The following is a 13,670-nucleotide window of genomic DNA, read 5'->3' as shown; positions in this document are numbered from 1 at the left end:
AGAACATCAAAGCAAAGGAGAAAGAGGTAAGGGAAGAGAGGGTCCCCTTGTTCTTAACCCTCTACTAGGTCTAATCCTTTTTGTAGGCTTCCCATTAATCAATAATTGATAAGATATTGAAGTTATGCATTTCATAATCCAACCTCTCCACTTTGACCCAAAACCCATCTTCTCCATAGCTTTGTCTAGAAAAACCCATTCAATTCTGCCATAAGCTTTGCTCATATCAAGTTTTACTATCATGTGTCATGCTGGGGATTTGATGTGCTTTATAAAATGCATGATCTCATGAGCCAATAGTATATTATCAGTAATTGCTTTGACAGGGATGAAAGCACTAAAATTCATCGAGATTATCTTGGAGAGAATGCGTTTTAGTTTATTAGATAGGATTTTTGTAACAATTTTGTAAATAGTGTTGGAGAAACTGATGGGTCTAAAATGGGAGGCCAATTCAGGGTTCTTGACTTTTGGTATTAGGGCAATGAAGGTAGAATTAAGATATAGTTAGAGAATATCCTCCATAAAGAAATTATGGACAGAATTTTATCTTTAAAGTTTTAGGCTCAATTAGAAAGGAGTACATATAGAAATATGTAGAGTGCAAAACCTTGTATTTTATATGAATTTTGTATCATACAATATTTACACTCTTTCCAAGTCTGGTGAGTATGATGTAAAGATGGGTTACAGATTTTTCATGTCAACTCAAGCATATTCCTCAGAGCAGCAAAGAACTTGGAGTCTCATATTGAAGTGCAAAGTCCCTATGAGATTCCAAATCTTTATGTGGAAGGCCAGGTGGAATGGCATGATAAACTGCACTTTCTAAATGAAGAAGAAAAGAAATGTCCCTTGTGCCAGATGACCATAGAGACATGGCAGCATCTTTTCTTTGGTTGTACTTATTCTCATGCAGTGTGGATATCAGCTTCTTTGGGCATAAACCCAGAGCAAATTCAGAACAAGGTGCTACACGTCTTCATTTTTGAATGGATAGAATCCAAGTTAAAAGAAATAAACAAAGAGGATAAGCAGGTTTTCATCGCCAAGTTCTTTGTCCTCTTAACTCATCCACAAAATGTAGAATATTCATTGATGGTTTGTTTATATCAACATCTGTAATGGCAAGAGCAGGAGCAGAAATTCTCTCGATAGATGATGCTATAATATTCTCAGGAAGCAGAAGAGTTGCTGCATCCAACTCACTCCAAGCTGAATGGTGGGCCCTCCTACATGGCATACAATATGCCCACCATTTGAATTTAAAATCTCTATCCATATTTTTTGACTCAGAAAGCTTAATCAGTAATTTCTACAGAGATGATGATGATGATGACAGGCTCATACAGCCTATAACGCAGAAAGCTCTACATCTGTTATCTTTTTTTAATATAGTTTGTAAAAACCATGTAAGTAGAGATATGAATAGGTTTGCTGATGAACTAGCATGTAAGTATAGCATAGTAGTAGAAAAAGACCGTTTTGTAATGAAGTTCCTTGATCTTTTCTATGTTTCTTTTTGGCAAAAAAAAAAAAAAAAAAAATCTAAGCCTTAGTAGGGGGTTTAATTTGTTTTTGTAAATAGGTCTTTGTCTATTCCTGCTCAAGGTGCTTTAAGGGATGCGTTCATTTCCTAAAACTAGGGTAATTGATTATCCTTATCAACAGGAAAAAGGCCCATCCCTAACAAAGGAAAGCTCTGGCCTTCGCCCTTACACCATAGCTCAGGCATCGCACAGAGTGACAGAGCCACAGAGGAACAATTCATGCTGGCCCACAACTCCAAGCTGATGTTCCAGGTTCACGGATATTATTTTAGGGTCGCCTTCAAAAGAAAACTCCGACTTCATTCATCCACCACATGGAGCATGGTCCATTCCATTAGCTTACAAATCTAAGTCATCTTGGATGAAATGTATGTGCCACGTGTTTAGCTCTTTACCCATCCATAGTTCCACGTAGCCTTCTTGGCGTAGCTTGGGCTAAAATCTATAAATGTCTAAAACCATAAATCACAAACGCCAATGTGTTGATGTGGCCCCCTTACCTTTAATTGGATGAAATGATGTTATAGCCTACCATCAAACGGAATTCTTATTCTTGCTCCTGCCTGTGATCTCGTCCACAATCCATATAATGGCAGTTCTGTTATTCTAGTTTACAAGTCTGGTCATTTTTATCGTCTCCCGATTCTCCTCCCCTCAAAGGCTCAAACCACACCTGCCCACACACATGAAACATTGCAACTTCCTCTGTCTTCACTCTTCAGTCTACTCTTCGCCACTGAGAAAGCAGCACAGTCTCATCTCTGCAGCATCGTCATCATCTCATCTCAAATGGCGCAAGATGGCAAACGCCCCCTCAAAATCATAGCTGGTGCCGACTCCTTTGGTTGCACTCTTAAGGACTCTCTCATCGCTCACCTTCGATCCCTTAACATCGAAGTCGAAGATCTCGGCACCGGCAAATACTACTCCGTCGGCGAAGAAATTGGTCGACGAGTCAGCTCCGCTGCCGCCGACACCAACACCGAAACCCGCGGCCTCGTTGCATGCGGCACTGGCGTCGGCGTCGCCATCTTCGCCAACAAATTCCCTGGTGTCTATGCCACCACTTGCGTTTCCGTCGACGAAGCCCGTAACACTCGATCCATCAACAATTGCAACGTCCTCGCCGTCTCCGGAATGTCCACCCCCCCAGAGTCCGGCATCAAAATCCTCGAGACGTGGCTTGAAACTCCTTTCAAATCCCCCTGCCCGGCCTCCGGCAACAAGCCTTGGCCTTCGGATATCGAGAATTTCTTTGACAATTCGATTGCCGAAATGTCCAGCATCGGAGCCGATCAGGTCAAAAGCGAGAAATTCGATACTTGCGCAATATGTTGCCTGGCGAAGAATAGGGAATTCGCTCCGGTTGATATAATGCCAGGCGGGTCTATGAAAATTGTACGTGAGAGCCCGACATCGGCGATCGTGAGGTTTAAGGCGGGGAGCGTGGAGCCGGCACATCACCACACATTTGGTCATGATTTGGTGGTGTTGAAAGGGAGTAAGAGAGTTTGGAACTTGACTAAGAATGAGAAGTATGATTTGGGAGTTGGGGACTTCTTGTTTACGCCAACCGGCGATGTTCACCGAGTGAAGTATTTTGAAGATACAGAGTTCTTCATTCGATGGGATGGGCACTGGGACATTTTCTTGGACGAGGACTTGGAGACCGCTCGAGCTGCCATTGACAAGGATTAAGGTGTGTCTCTTTAGTTACTAAGTTCTTCTTCTCTGCTACTTCTGTTGTAGTAGCTGTTGTTGTATATGTACTTCTTACTTGGAATAAAGTAGTTCTTTGGCTTCGTTATGGAAGTGTCGAATAAGGTAGTTCTAAGGGTTTGTTATGGAAGTGTCACAGTGCGTGTAGCAGAAGCTGAATTGAAGAACCCCATATTAGACGACGCTTCCTTTTCAGTTATTTCTTTTTGTATTTGCTTTAAATTAAATCCTTTGTGAGGTTTGGATTAGTTGCTGGTATGGATTTAATATATGATATTCTGATTCGAAATTGGTTTGGCTTACAAGAAGTTTGATCATCTTACATCATCATATATGGTCTGACAATGTTAAACAGAACATATGAAAAACAAACTAGAATTGTAGTTACGGTGATATGTTGCATTTTATCGTCATTTTAGAAAAGAAAGAATTGGTTTGCTGTTGGATTAGTCTCATAATCAACTAGCAGCTGCAGTGCTTTTCCTTTTTGGACTTCACAGTTGCTGGTGTAGGGTTTTCCAGGGAAAAATGTAAAACCACTGATTGAGAGGGGAGATTTGGCATTTGAAACACTGAAGTATCACCCTTATGGCCTTATATCTGAAACTAACCATAGAAGCAATTATTCTCCTTTTGATGCATTTGGTTTAGGCCTCTGATCTGCTCCATCATTGGGTGTGGCAACTGAACTCCATATAGAGTTGGGCAAGGATGAGAAATATAAATCTGTTCATTTGAGGGGGGGGGGGGTAAGATTTTAGTGCATTTGGTTAGGCCTCTGCTCAAGATAACTTATATGTGAAGTCTTTGAATTGAAAGAGGAAACAGTGAGGGTATCTCCAAATGGAGAAACAAGACCATTAGACCAATGAGAATACATGGCTGGACAAGGTGCTGGATACACAGTTTACCTTGACAATTGAATTATCTGACATGAAATGACACCTTTTTACAGGTATCTGGGATTTTTTTTTTTTTTTGATAATTAAGGTATCTGAGGATTTTTTTTTATAAGGTATCTGGGGATCATTAATAGTAAGACAACGGGAAACCAATTCAACAAGAAGGAAATGAGAATAGTCTGGAAAAAATCATGTACCTAGTTTGATATAACACGCTGCAATCTTCTCTAGTCACTACTGCAGGCTACCAACATCAAGGGATTAAATCATTAAATTCTTTGTCATAAGATAAATAAATCATCAAATGAAGGTTTTTCTTGAAAATAAAACATAGAAAATCTGACCAAATTCTGACTGAACAATCTCTTAAAAAACGTAGATATATTTTCTTGAAAATATATCTCCAACAGGATCAACACATGGAGATATATTAAACTGTAGAAGGAAAAAAAAGTTTGACAAAATATTTTGATGGATTATTTTCTTCTCCCATTCTCTGTTTTCAAGAGGAAAGCTTTTCTCTCCTCTTATTTTCAAGAAACTTGCTAGTCTAGCATAGCTTCTGTTAGTGATAGGAAAAAGAAATGGGCCAAGAAAAAGACCCAGCCATAAGAACACGGGCGAGCAGCCTATATTTGCAGCTCACATGTCAGACAGTCCATGCACTAGGCCCATTCCAGTAGTGATGACCATCTCAAGTTGGGCCCTTACAGATTCTCTCAATCAAAGATTTGATTTGGCACCATGTCTATCGAAGATTGAAAAGGATATTTTATATTGTTTCTTTTCTTTGTTTAGTTTGACTGAGAGTGGGAGAGTATCTTAATCTTAGATTTTTATTTCTTTCCTTGCTTATTTACACTTAATTAGGAAGATAATTATATTGTACATTTCAAAAAGGATTAATTGCTCATCTATATATACCATTGTATTAACTGCTTTGAGAGGATGGATGAATGAATTTTGAATTGCTCCTGCAATTTTATGGTTTGGTCCAAGCTTATGAAGGTGCTAATTCCTAGAGGAACCTAATGGTGCTGACTTAATTAGGACCTCTCTCTTATTTACTGTTGTTAGCTTAGTTCTCTCCTGAATATTTTTCTATTATATCTCTATCTCAAGATTTCAAGTTTTTTTTTTTTTTTTTTTTTTTGTTATTGTTCTACTTTCTTGCAAACTGGATTATCTCTTCAACTGTTTTCAAGCCTCTTACTTTTCATCTATCTTTTCACTCTTTCACTTTGAAATTCTCTATTACTAAGTTTCTGCAATTTCTCTAAATAAGTACAGCAGCCATTCTCACTATTTCTATCTTATTTCTCCAAACCTGCAATCACCATTTGAACTCCTTTTCACCCTATTTACCATTTCTGTTTCACTGGGCTAATGATTATTCCCATTCTTTCAGTTCTGTCCAGCCTACTTTGCGAAGCAAGTAAAAACTAATTTTCAACCAACAAGGTTAGGGTTTTGTAGGCTTGCTTCCAGCTTGCTTAAGGATCCACTTCAGCTACCTAACTAGCGGTTGTTTGGGTGGTTTGCTGCATCATCTGGGTTTCATGTGCATATGTGGTCTTAGCTCTGAACATACATGAATGTGAACCAACACAAGCTGATTCTATTGATCTTGTGTGTGAACCTAGGCGTGTGGTGAGTTATTGTAGATATGAAACTAGGTGTGTGTGGTGAGTTATTGTGGATGCATTACCCAGTAGCTAGGTGACAAACCTGGGCATTGGTGTTGCAAATGTATTCATGATAGATTGAGTGATGGGCAAACAATTATGCCTATAAATATGAGGTGCTGTAGCGGTTCAGTCTAAGACACAAGATAGAAGGCACAGGAGAGAACAAGAGAGAAAAAAGACACAAGAGAAGGAAGAAAAACTGGAAGGTTTGAGAGTTGATTAGGTGAATATAGAGGGAGATCTATATGGGCTTCTGCAGCCGTACATCTCCATGGCTCCTAATTCTCTTGATGTTGTGAATTGTAATCATATTATGCATTAAATGGAGTCTATGTTTGAGTGCATCCCTGAAAACAAGTGTTCAAGGCTTCTGTTGTGTGTCATTTGTTGATGTCCTCTTCAACAAAACTAATATTGGTATTAGAGCTCTTTTGTAAAACGAAAAGTGGAATGAGCATACGAAAGCTCCATGAAGCTCAACTACAAAACTAACAGAACATCTCTCAAATCTTAGGTACAAGGACTGGCCAACATCCACCCTCCTCCCCCCTCCCCCCTCCCCCCAAACACAATCTCCTTTTCCATTGCACGTCCAGCAATGACTAATTAAAAATCAGATGATTTCACTTAAATCCAATGGATTTTGGATAAAATTTATTGAATTGACATCAAACAGCATCTACAGGCATTGATGTTCTTTTTAAACATGAGAAACTTGGTACCGGACTGCTGTTGCCAAAACAGACTCTATCCTCTTGTGGATAATTAATACTTGCATCGATATATCAGAATGACTATAAATTTTAGAATATAAATGATGTAAATTCAGTGTTACAAACCTGCAGAATATAATCCTGATTCCTGAAATTAAAAATATCAACTGTCAAATTCTGAGGAGTTGGTAACTAAAAGACTAGTAGGAAAGGTACATTCATGGCTGGCCACTTACAAACACTTTTTAGGAAGGAACTACAATTTGATTTTTTAATATGAAGATCTTTGTTTTGTAAACAGTTTTGGACTAATATCATAGCAATACTTGTCACTTCTTGTATATTCCCAATCTACAGACCCTAGTTGTACAGGGGTTTGCTATTCTCTTTTTAATCAATACAATACATTACCTTCTTAAAAAGTTTAAAAAATGTGACTGTCACATAGCAATTTCTAAGATGATAATCCATTTGATATCAAGACTACCAAAAACAAAAAAAAAAAATGAAAAAATGCAGGGTGCAGACTATATCATGGATCTTAGTTCTCATTCCAGAAGAGTTGGAAAGCCCATGCCATATGTTGGACACTATATTACAAATTTACACAGCATGTTTTTTTTTTTTTTTTGATAAATAAGAGTAGTTTTACTAATTCACATAACGAAAGTACAGTCAACCTAGGAGGAGGCACGAGGTGTTACCTCCCCCGAGGACTGAACCATAAACACTAAACATACACAAGCTGAAACACAATTACAAAGTAGCCCAAATCAGATCTCCCCTTGACACCCCTTGCTTGGCCAGAGAATCAGCCATTATATTTGCTGATCTGCTGACCCACTGAAACCTGGCAGTCATATTTCTTGTCAGCCATTTAACTTTCTTTAAGGCTCCCTTTGGTTTGTGGGATGGGGATGAGAAAAAGGGAATATTCTAAAAATATTTCTTTTTCTCTCATTTGTTTCGAGGGAAATAGGGGGATGGGATGAGAAAAAAGTGGGATGCAAGATCCCAAAATTGTGTAATCGGGGTTGCACCAAAACAGTGCGACCCCAGTGGAAAAACTCGAGTTTCTTCATCCTCATCCTATGCCCCACCTTCACTTTCTCCTTCCCTTCTGGTAACCATTGCCGTTGCTACACCACTGTTGCTACTGGGTTTGCCCTTCTACCTAATACCACCATCACTGCTGCTGGTAATCACCGCCACCACTGCTGCTGGTAATCACCGCCACCATTGTTGCTGGTAATTTGTTTTATCCTTCTACCTTCTGCCGCCACCACCGTTGATGGTAATCTCCTCCTTTCCACCTTCTAGCGCTCGCAGACATAGATCATAGAACCTAAATCTGAGTTCATAGACACAGATTGAAGAGGTTTCCGCCATGGTAGAACCTAGATCGACACGAACATAGATTGGAGGTTTTCTGCCATGGTAGAACTTAGATCTGAGTTTGCAGACACGGGATTCTAGTTTCGCACGAGGGATTCCAGTCTTGCATGACCCCCACCAAGGCATTCACTAATGATGAAGGAAAATCAAATGACGGATGAAAGTTAAATTTTTATACTTTCTCATTCCATCGCATCCCATCTCATCTCATTTTTTCTCATCTCACCCAAATCTTTCCACAAACCAAACAGAGTCTAATAGATCCCTGTAGTCCCAACGAGCTGTTTTTAGACTTGTCAGCCAGCCCATTACTACCTTGGAATCCCCTTCTACTATCAAATTGCTGCTTACGTCTTGACACTAGCAGACCTTCAGAAAACGCGAGCTCCAAGCCTACAAATTTTATTTCTATATGATTTCATTGAAACATTGGAAACATGGGCTTAGGTAACAAAAGGTTACCATCATTACTAGAATGAATTCTTCACCAATAATGTGCCCCAATGTCAACAAGCATTTCGGTTAGGCTGTTGATACCTGACAAATGAAATGAAATATCTTAAACCCAACTCAACTCGTGGGTAATGATTTTCCAGCTTCCATGACATCTTGAGCTTCATTGGCAGTGATCTGTTGTTAGTTCCTCCCAGTATCGCACATATAGTTGTACTTTCCTGCCTATTGCTCTTTTCATGCTGATGAGGGCAGATTTGGCCTTCCAGTGAAATTGCGACATGTAGCACCTCGTGACAACTAGGCAAATACGCAGGCAACAACTTACGAAGTTGGTGATCCACCCGGGCACCGGTCTGGCCGGCCTGGCGCAACCTGCACGTGGCGTACGGGCGGCTTGCACGCGGCCTGCGCGACCTGGTGCGGCCTGCGCAACCTGCGTGCAGCCTGGCGGCCTGGCCGACCTAGACTAGCCTAGCACATGATTCGACCTAGCCGCCCATAAGACGCCCACCGATAAACTCGGCATGCATACCCCACAAGCTCGGTAACTCACCAAGGAGCTCGGTAGCTCACCAAAGAGTTCGCCAAAGATTCAGGCAGCTCGGCAGAGCTCGCCACAAGCAGCTCGACATAGCTCCCTTGGGCAGCTAGCCACTTGTAGGGTAGCTCGGTACAGGAGTAGTTTGGCATATTGCAGGAAGATTTCCTGCCTGACAACCTGGCCTAGATACCAACCCGCCGACTGACACAGGCGCCGACCTGACAACCTAGCCCAGACACCGATCTGCCGATTGACACAGGCGCCGACCTGACAACCTGGCCCAGACACCGACCCGCCGACTGACGCAGGCACCGCCTTGACAACCTGGCCCAGGCGCCGACCTGGCCGCCTGACACAAACGCCAGCCTGACAACCTCAAGGAGTTCACCACCATACCCCGGTTCTGACGGGATGTGACGAGTCTTACCATTTGGAGGCTTTTCACCCACCTAACCCGCGAGGACTCCGGTATATAAAGACCTCACCCCCCAAAGGGGAAGGGGATGGAAAAAATGGAGGTAATCCCTGTTCTCTAGCTCTCCCGTTTCTCCAATATCATCTTCAAAGCTCTCTACAATCAGAGTGCTAACTTAAGCGTCGGAGAGCCCCCGCCGGGAAAATACCCCCGGGTCCTCTGATTTAGTTCTCGCAAGTCTCTCAGCTCCCGCAACCTACAAAGAGGAGGAAAAGATGGAGTTCTCGCAGGTCCCTCAGCTCCCATTGCCTACAAAGGAAAGAAGACCACATCATGCAGAGGGCAGTCGGGTTGCGCTACACCAGGGAGCTCCACCATTCTCTAAGTCATAGGGTGCCTAGTAGGGATCTCGCCACCAGGTAGCTCTCCACCAAGGAGTTCGCCACCAGGCAGTTCGCCACTAGGGATCTCGCCGCCAGGGAGCTCGCCACCAGGCAGTTCTCCACCAGGCAGTTCGCCACCAGGTAGTTCGCCACCAAGGCATGTCACCACCGAGTCAAATAACGAGGTACTTAGCCAAAAAATTTATACATCACAAAAAATGGTACGTGACCAGAAACCGTTACATCAATTGGCGCCATCTATGGGAACACGCTACAAAAAGCTAAGTTCTCATCCTACAAAAGCTAAGTTCTCATCTTACCAAAGCTAAGTCCTCACTTTTTAGAAATTGAAGCTATTGCTTTATAGTTTACATTTTTTATGAACTCAAAGACTACGCAGGGAGCTAACAGACTAAGTAGCTCTACCAACCTTACTTTCAATTCAGATAATGCCTCATCAGTCCTCTCTGCAAGGTCCCCCTACAAAGATGAGCTCTTCGTGGCTTCCGCGGGAGTTGGCGGCCAACAGACTACATAAGTGCCCTTACCGGTCGAGCCTTCCAAGGCTCTCGTGTGAGCTGGCGACCTAAAGTTAGTAGTGCTGCCCCCTAAAGGTCGAGCTCCTAGTAGCTTCTTGTAGGAGTGGGTGACCGTCATTATGAAGCTGATGCAGCACAATCATAGCTCGACACCTCACAGGCAAAGCCTACGGGCCACATTACTGCTTAAGACCCGGTTGCCTCTCCGGCACGGGCAAAGTAAAAAAAAAAAAGAGTAGACAGCGAGTCACTCCCAAAGCCTACGAGCCACATTACTGCTTAAGTCCCAGTCGCCTCTCCAGCACGGACAAAAGTCAAAGAAGAGTAGACTACGAGTCACTCCCAAAGCCTATGGGCCACACTATTGCTAAATATCCAGTCGCTTCCTCAGCAGGAGCAAAATCAGCAAAAGTGAACTATAAGTTGCCCCCAGAGCCTAAGGGATACACTATTGAACTGGCGGAGACCTCCTCACCTTACTGGCAACTCGCCACATACAGGCGACTCCCAAAGCCTAAGGAATGGTACCAACACTTACTAGCTCGTCGACTTACGGGCCAAAAGAAGAAATCTACTCCCTTCGTTGAGTTACTCTCAGCTCGAGAGTGGGGGGCAATTGATGAGGGCAGATTTGGCCTTCTAGTGAAATTGCAACACGTGCCACCTCGTGACAACTAGGCAAACACCCAGGCAACAACTTACGAAGTTGGTGACCCACCCGAGCACAGGTCTGGCCGGCTTGGCGCGGCCTGGCATGACCTGCACGCGACCTACGGGCAGCCTGCACTCGGCCTACGCGCGGCCTGGCGCGACCTATGCACGACCTGCGTGCGGCATGCACGTTCTGGCGCGGCCTGGCGCGACCTGTGCGCAACCTGGCGCGACCTGCGCAACCTGCGTGCGGCCTGCACGACCTGGCCGACCAGGACCAGCCTAGCACATGATCCGACCTAGCCGCCCATAAGACGCCCACCGATAAACTCAACATGCATATCCCACGAGCTCGGTAACTCACCAAGGAGCTCACCAAGGAGCTCGGTAGCTCACCAAAGAGCTAGGCAGCTTGATAGAGTTTGCCACAAGCAACTTAGCATAGCTCCCCCGGGCAGCTCGCCACTTGTAGGGTAGCTCGGTATAGGAGTAGTTTGGCGTATCGCAGGAAGATCTCCTGCCTGACAACCTGGCCTAGACACCAACCCGCCGACTGACACAGGCGCCGACCTGACAACCTGGCCCAGACACCGACCCGCCAACTGACATAGGCGCCGACCTGACAACCTGGCCCAGACACCAACCCGCCGACTGACGCAGGCACCACCCTGACAACCTGGCCCAGGCACCGACCTGGCCGCCTGACACAAACGCCAGCCTGACGACCTCGAGGAGTTCACCACCATACCCCGGTTCTGACGGGATGTGACGAGTCTTACCATTTTGAGGCTTTTCACCCACCTAACTCGCGAAGACTCCGGTATATAAAGACCCCACCCCCCAAAGGGGAAGGGGATGGAAAAAATGGAGGTAATCCCTGCTCTCTAGCTCTCTCGTTTCTCCAATATCATCTTCAAAGCTCTCTACAATCAGAATGCTAACTTAAGCGTCGAAGAGCCCATGCCGAGAAAATACCCTCGGGTCCTCTGATTCCGTTTTTGTAGGTCCCTCAGCTCCCGCCGCATACAAAGAGGAGGAAAAGATGGAGTTCTCGCAGGTCCCTCAGCTCCCACTGCCTACAAAGGAAAGAAGACCACATCATGCAGAGGGCAGTCGGGTTGCGCTGCACCAGGGAGCTCCACCATTCTCTAAGTCATAGGCCGCCTAGTAGGGAGTTCGCCACCAGGGAGTTCGCCACCAGGTAGTTCGTCACTAGGGAGCTCGCCACCAGGCAGTTCGCCACTAGGGAGCTCGCCACTAGGGAGCTTGCCACCAGGCAGTTTGCCCCCAAGCAGTTCTCCACCAGGCAACTCGCCACCAAGTAGCTCATCACCAAGACATGTCACCACCGGGTCAAATAACGAGGTACTTAGCCAAAAAATTTATACATCACAAAAAATGGTAAGTGACATGTCATCCTGTTTATAAGTAGATTCACTACAGTTATTTTCACTCCAATTGCTAAGTAGGTCGGTGGAACCCATCAATAAATTCAAACAACCTAGGAGTCGTTTGGTAATGACTGGAGTGACTAAGCTAAATAATTACAGCTGTCTTCAATCGGTGAAATAATTTAATAAAATATTTAAGGGTATAGTTATCTATTCAACTTCATCTTCAGCCATTAGGGCCTAAGGAGCTCACAAGTCACAACCTTTTTGTGTGTGCATGTGCACTGTTTTTGGTAAGAAAATTCCATTAAAACAACACACTATATAAAGAAAATATAAACACAGACAAACATAAATATCATCCAAATACCCCGGTTCCTCAAGTAGCGTGAGTAAAAGGGCATCTAAAGAGATTCTTTTAGAAAGTCAATGTAGAGGATTTAAAAAAAAAATGAAAAAAAAGAAAGAAAAACCCACGTCGAATTAAACCCTACCTGGGCTGCCATGTGCGGTGCTTCGTTATTTGAACTAGAAGTAAACTGAAAAGAAACTGAGTAGCTTTTGAGAAGTTCTAAAACGTCCTTCAGCTTCAAAGAAAAAAAAAACTCTTGGCTATGCAATCACTTTGATCAAAGTTTGCTGCAACAAGGCTTCATAAAAGAAGTAAGGGGTAATTTTTGGGATTTAATTTCAATAAAAGTAATATATTAAAATAAAAATAAAAAATAAATTAATTTTTTAAAAGTAATATCAATAAAGGGCCAAAAATAATGTTCATCTTCTTTTTCTTGTCAGCGGTGGCCGGAGGCAGAAGTGGTTTATCTGTCCAATGGCGCCACCTCTGCTCACCTCCATTTCCACCTTCGGCAACGTTGGTGGAGACAGGTGGCGGCGGGCAGAAGTTCTAAAATGTTTCCGGACACCACAAGCTGCTTTCTCATAATCCCATAATCCCAAAATCCACCGTCCACGTTTACTTTAATCGTTCCCTTGTCAGGTGGTTGCCAAAAACATGTTCCTTAAGGAGCTAGACACATATTTTGTTGACCACGACACATTGCTGGCTGGCTGGCTGGCTGGCCGCTGCACATCGGGAATAACAGCGATATAAAATATAAGAGATGTTCACAATGTGCGGTAGGATGAACATGGTCAGAACTCGAAGTTCTCATCTTCTTCTATTGAGTACACATGCATAAATTATTTTATTAATTAACAAGGAGGAGGGTAATTAAGATTTCTTGGTTGACGTATAAATGTTAGAAGTTAGAAGTTGGAACAGGGTTGAATTGAATTGAAAAGAAAAACAATCACGTGAAGCCAAGTT

At 43.3% G+C, this 13,670-nt stretch overlaps 1 protein-coding gene across 1 annotated transcript; it reads left to right on the top strand.

Moving 5' to 3' along the window:
* The first annotated feature begins 2,221 nt into the window (after window positions 1-2,221).
* Window positions 2,222-6,216, top strand: DRT102 (DNA-damage-repair/toleration protein DRT102). Its single transcript, XM_088983709.1, has 2 exons — window positions 2,222-3,249; window positions 5,580-6,216. Exon 1 carries the CDS (start codon window positions 2,340-2,342, stop codon window positions 3,246-3,248), a length of 909 nt encoding a protein of 302 aa, XP_088839835.1. The 5' UTR covers window positions 2,222-2,339; the 3' UTR covers window position 3,249; window positions 5,580-6,216.
* The last annotated feature ends 7,454 nt before the right edge of the window (window positions 6,217-13,670 follow it).

The sequence above is a fragment of the Nelumbo lutea genome, chromosome 4, assembly GCF_056320005.1.
Source record: "Nelumbo lutea isolate HS-2025 chromosome 4, American lotus-T2T, whole genome shotgun sequence".
Lineage (NCBI taxonomy): Eukaryota > Viridiplantae > Streptophyta > Magnoliopsida > Proteales > Nelumbonaceae > Nelumbo > Nelumbo lutea.
Note: the sequence above shows the minus strand (reverse complement) of the source record. Positions and strands in the feature narration are given on the sequence as shown.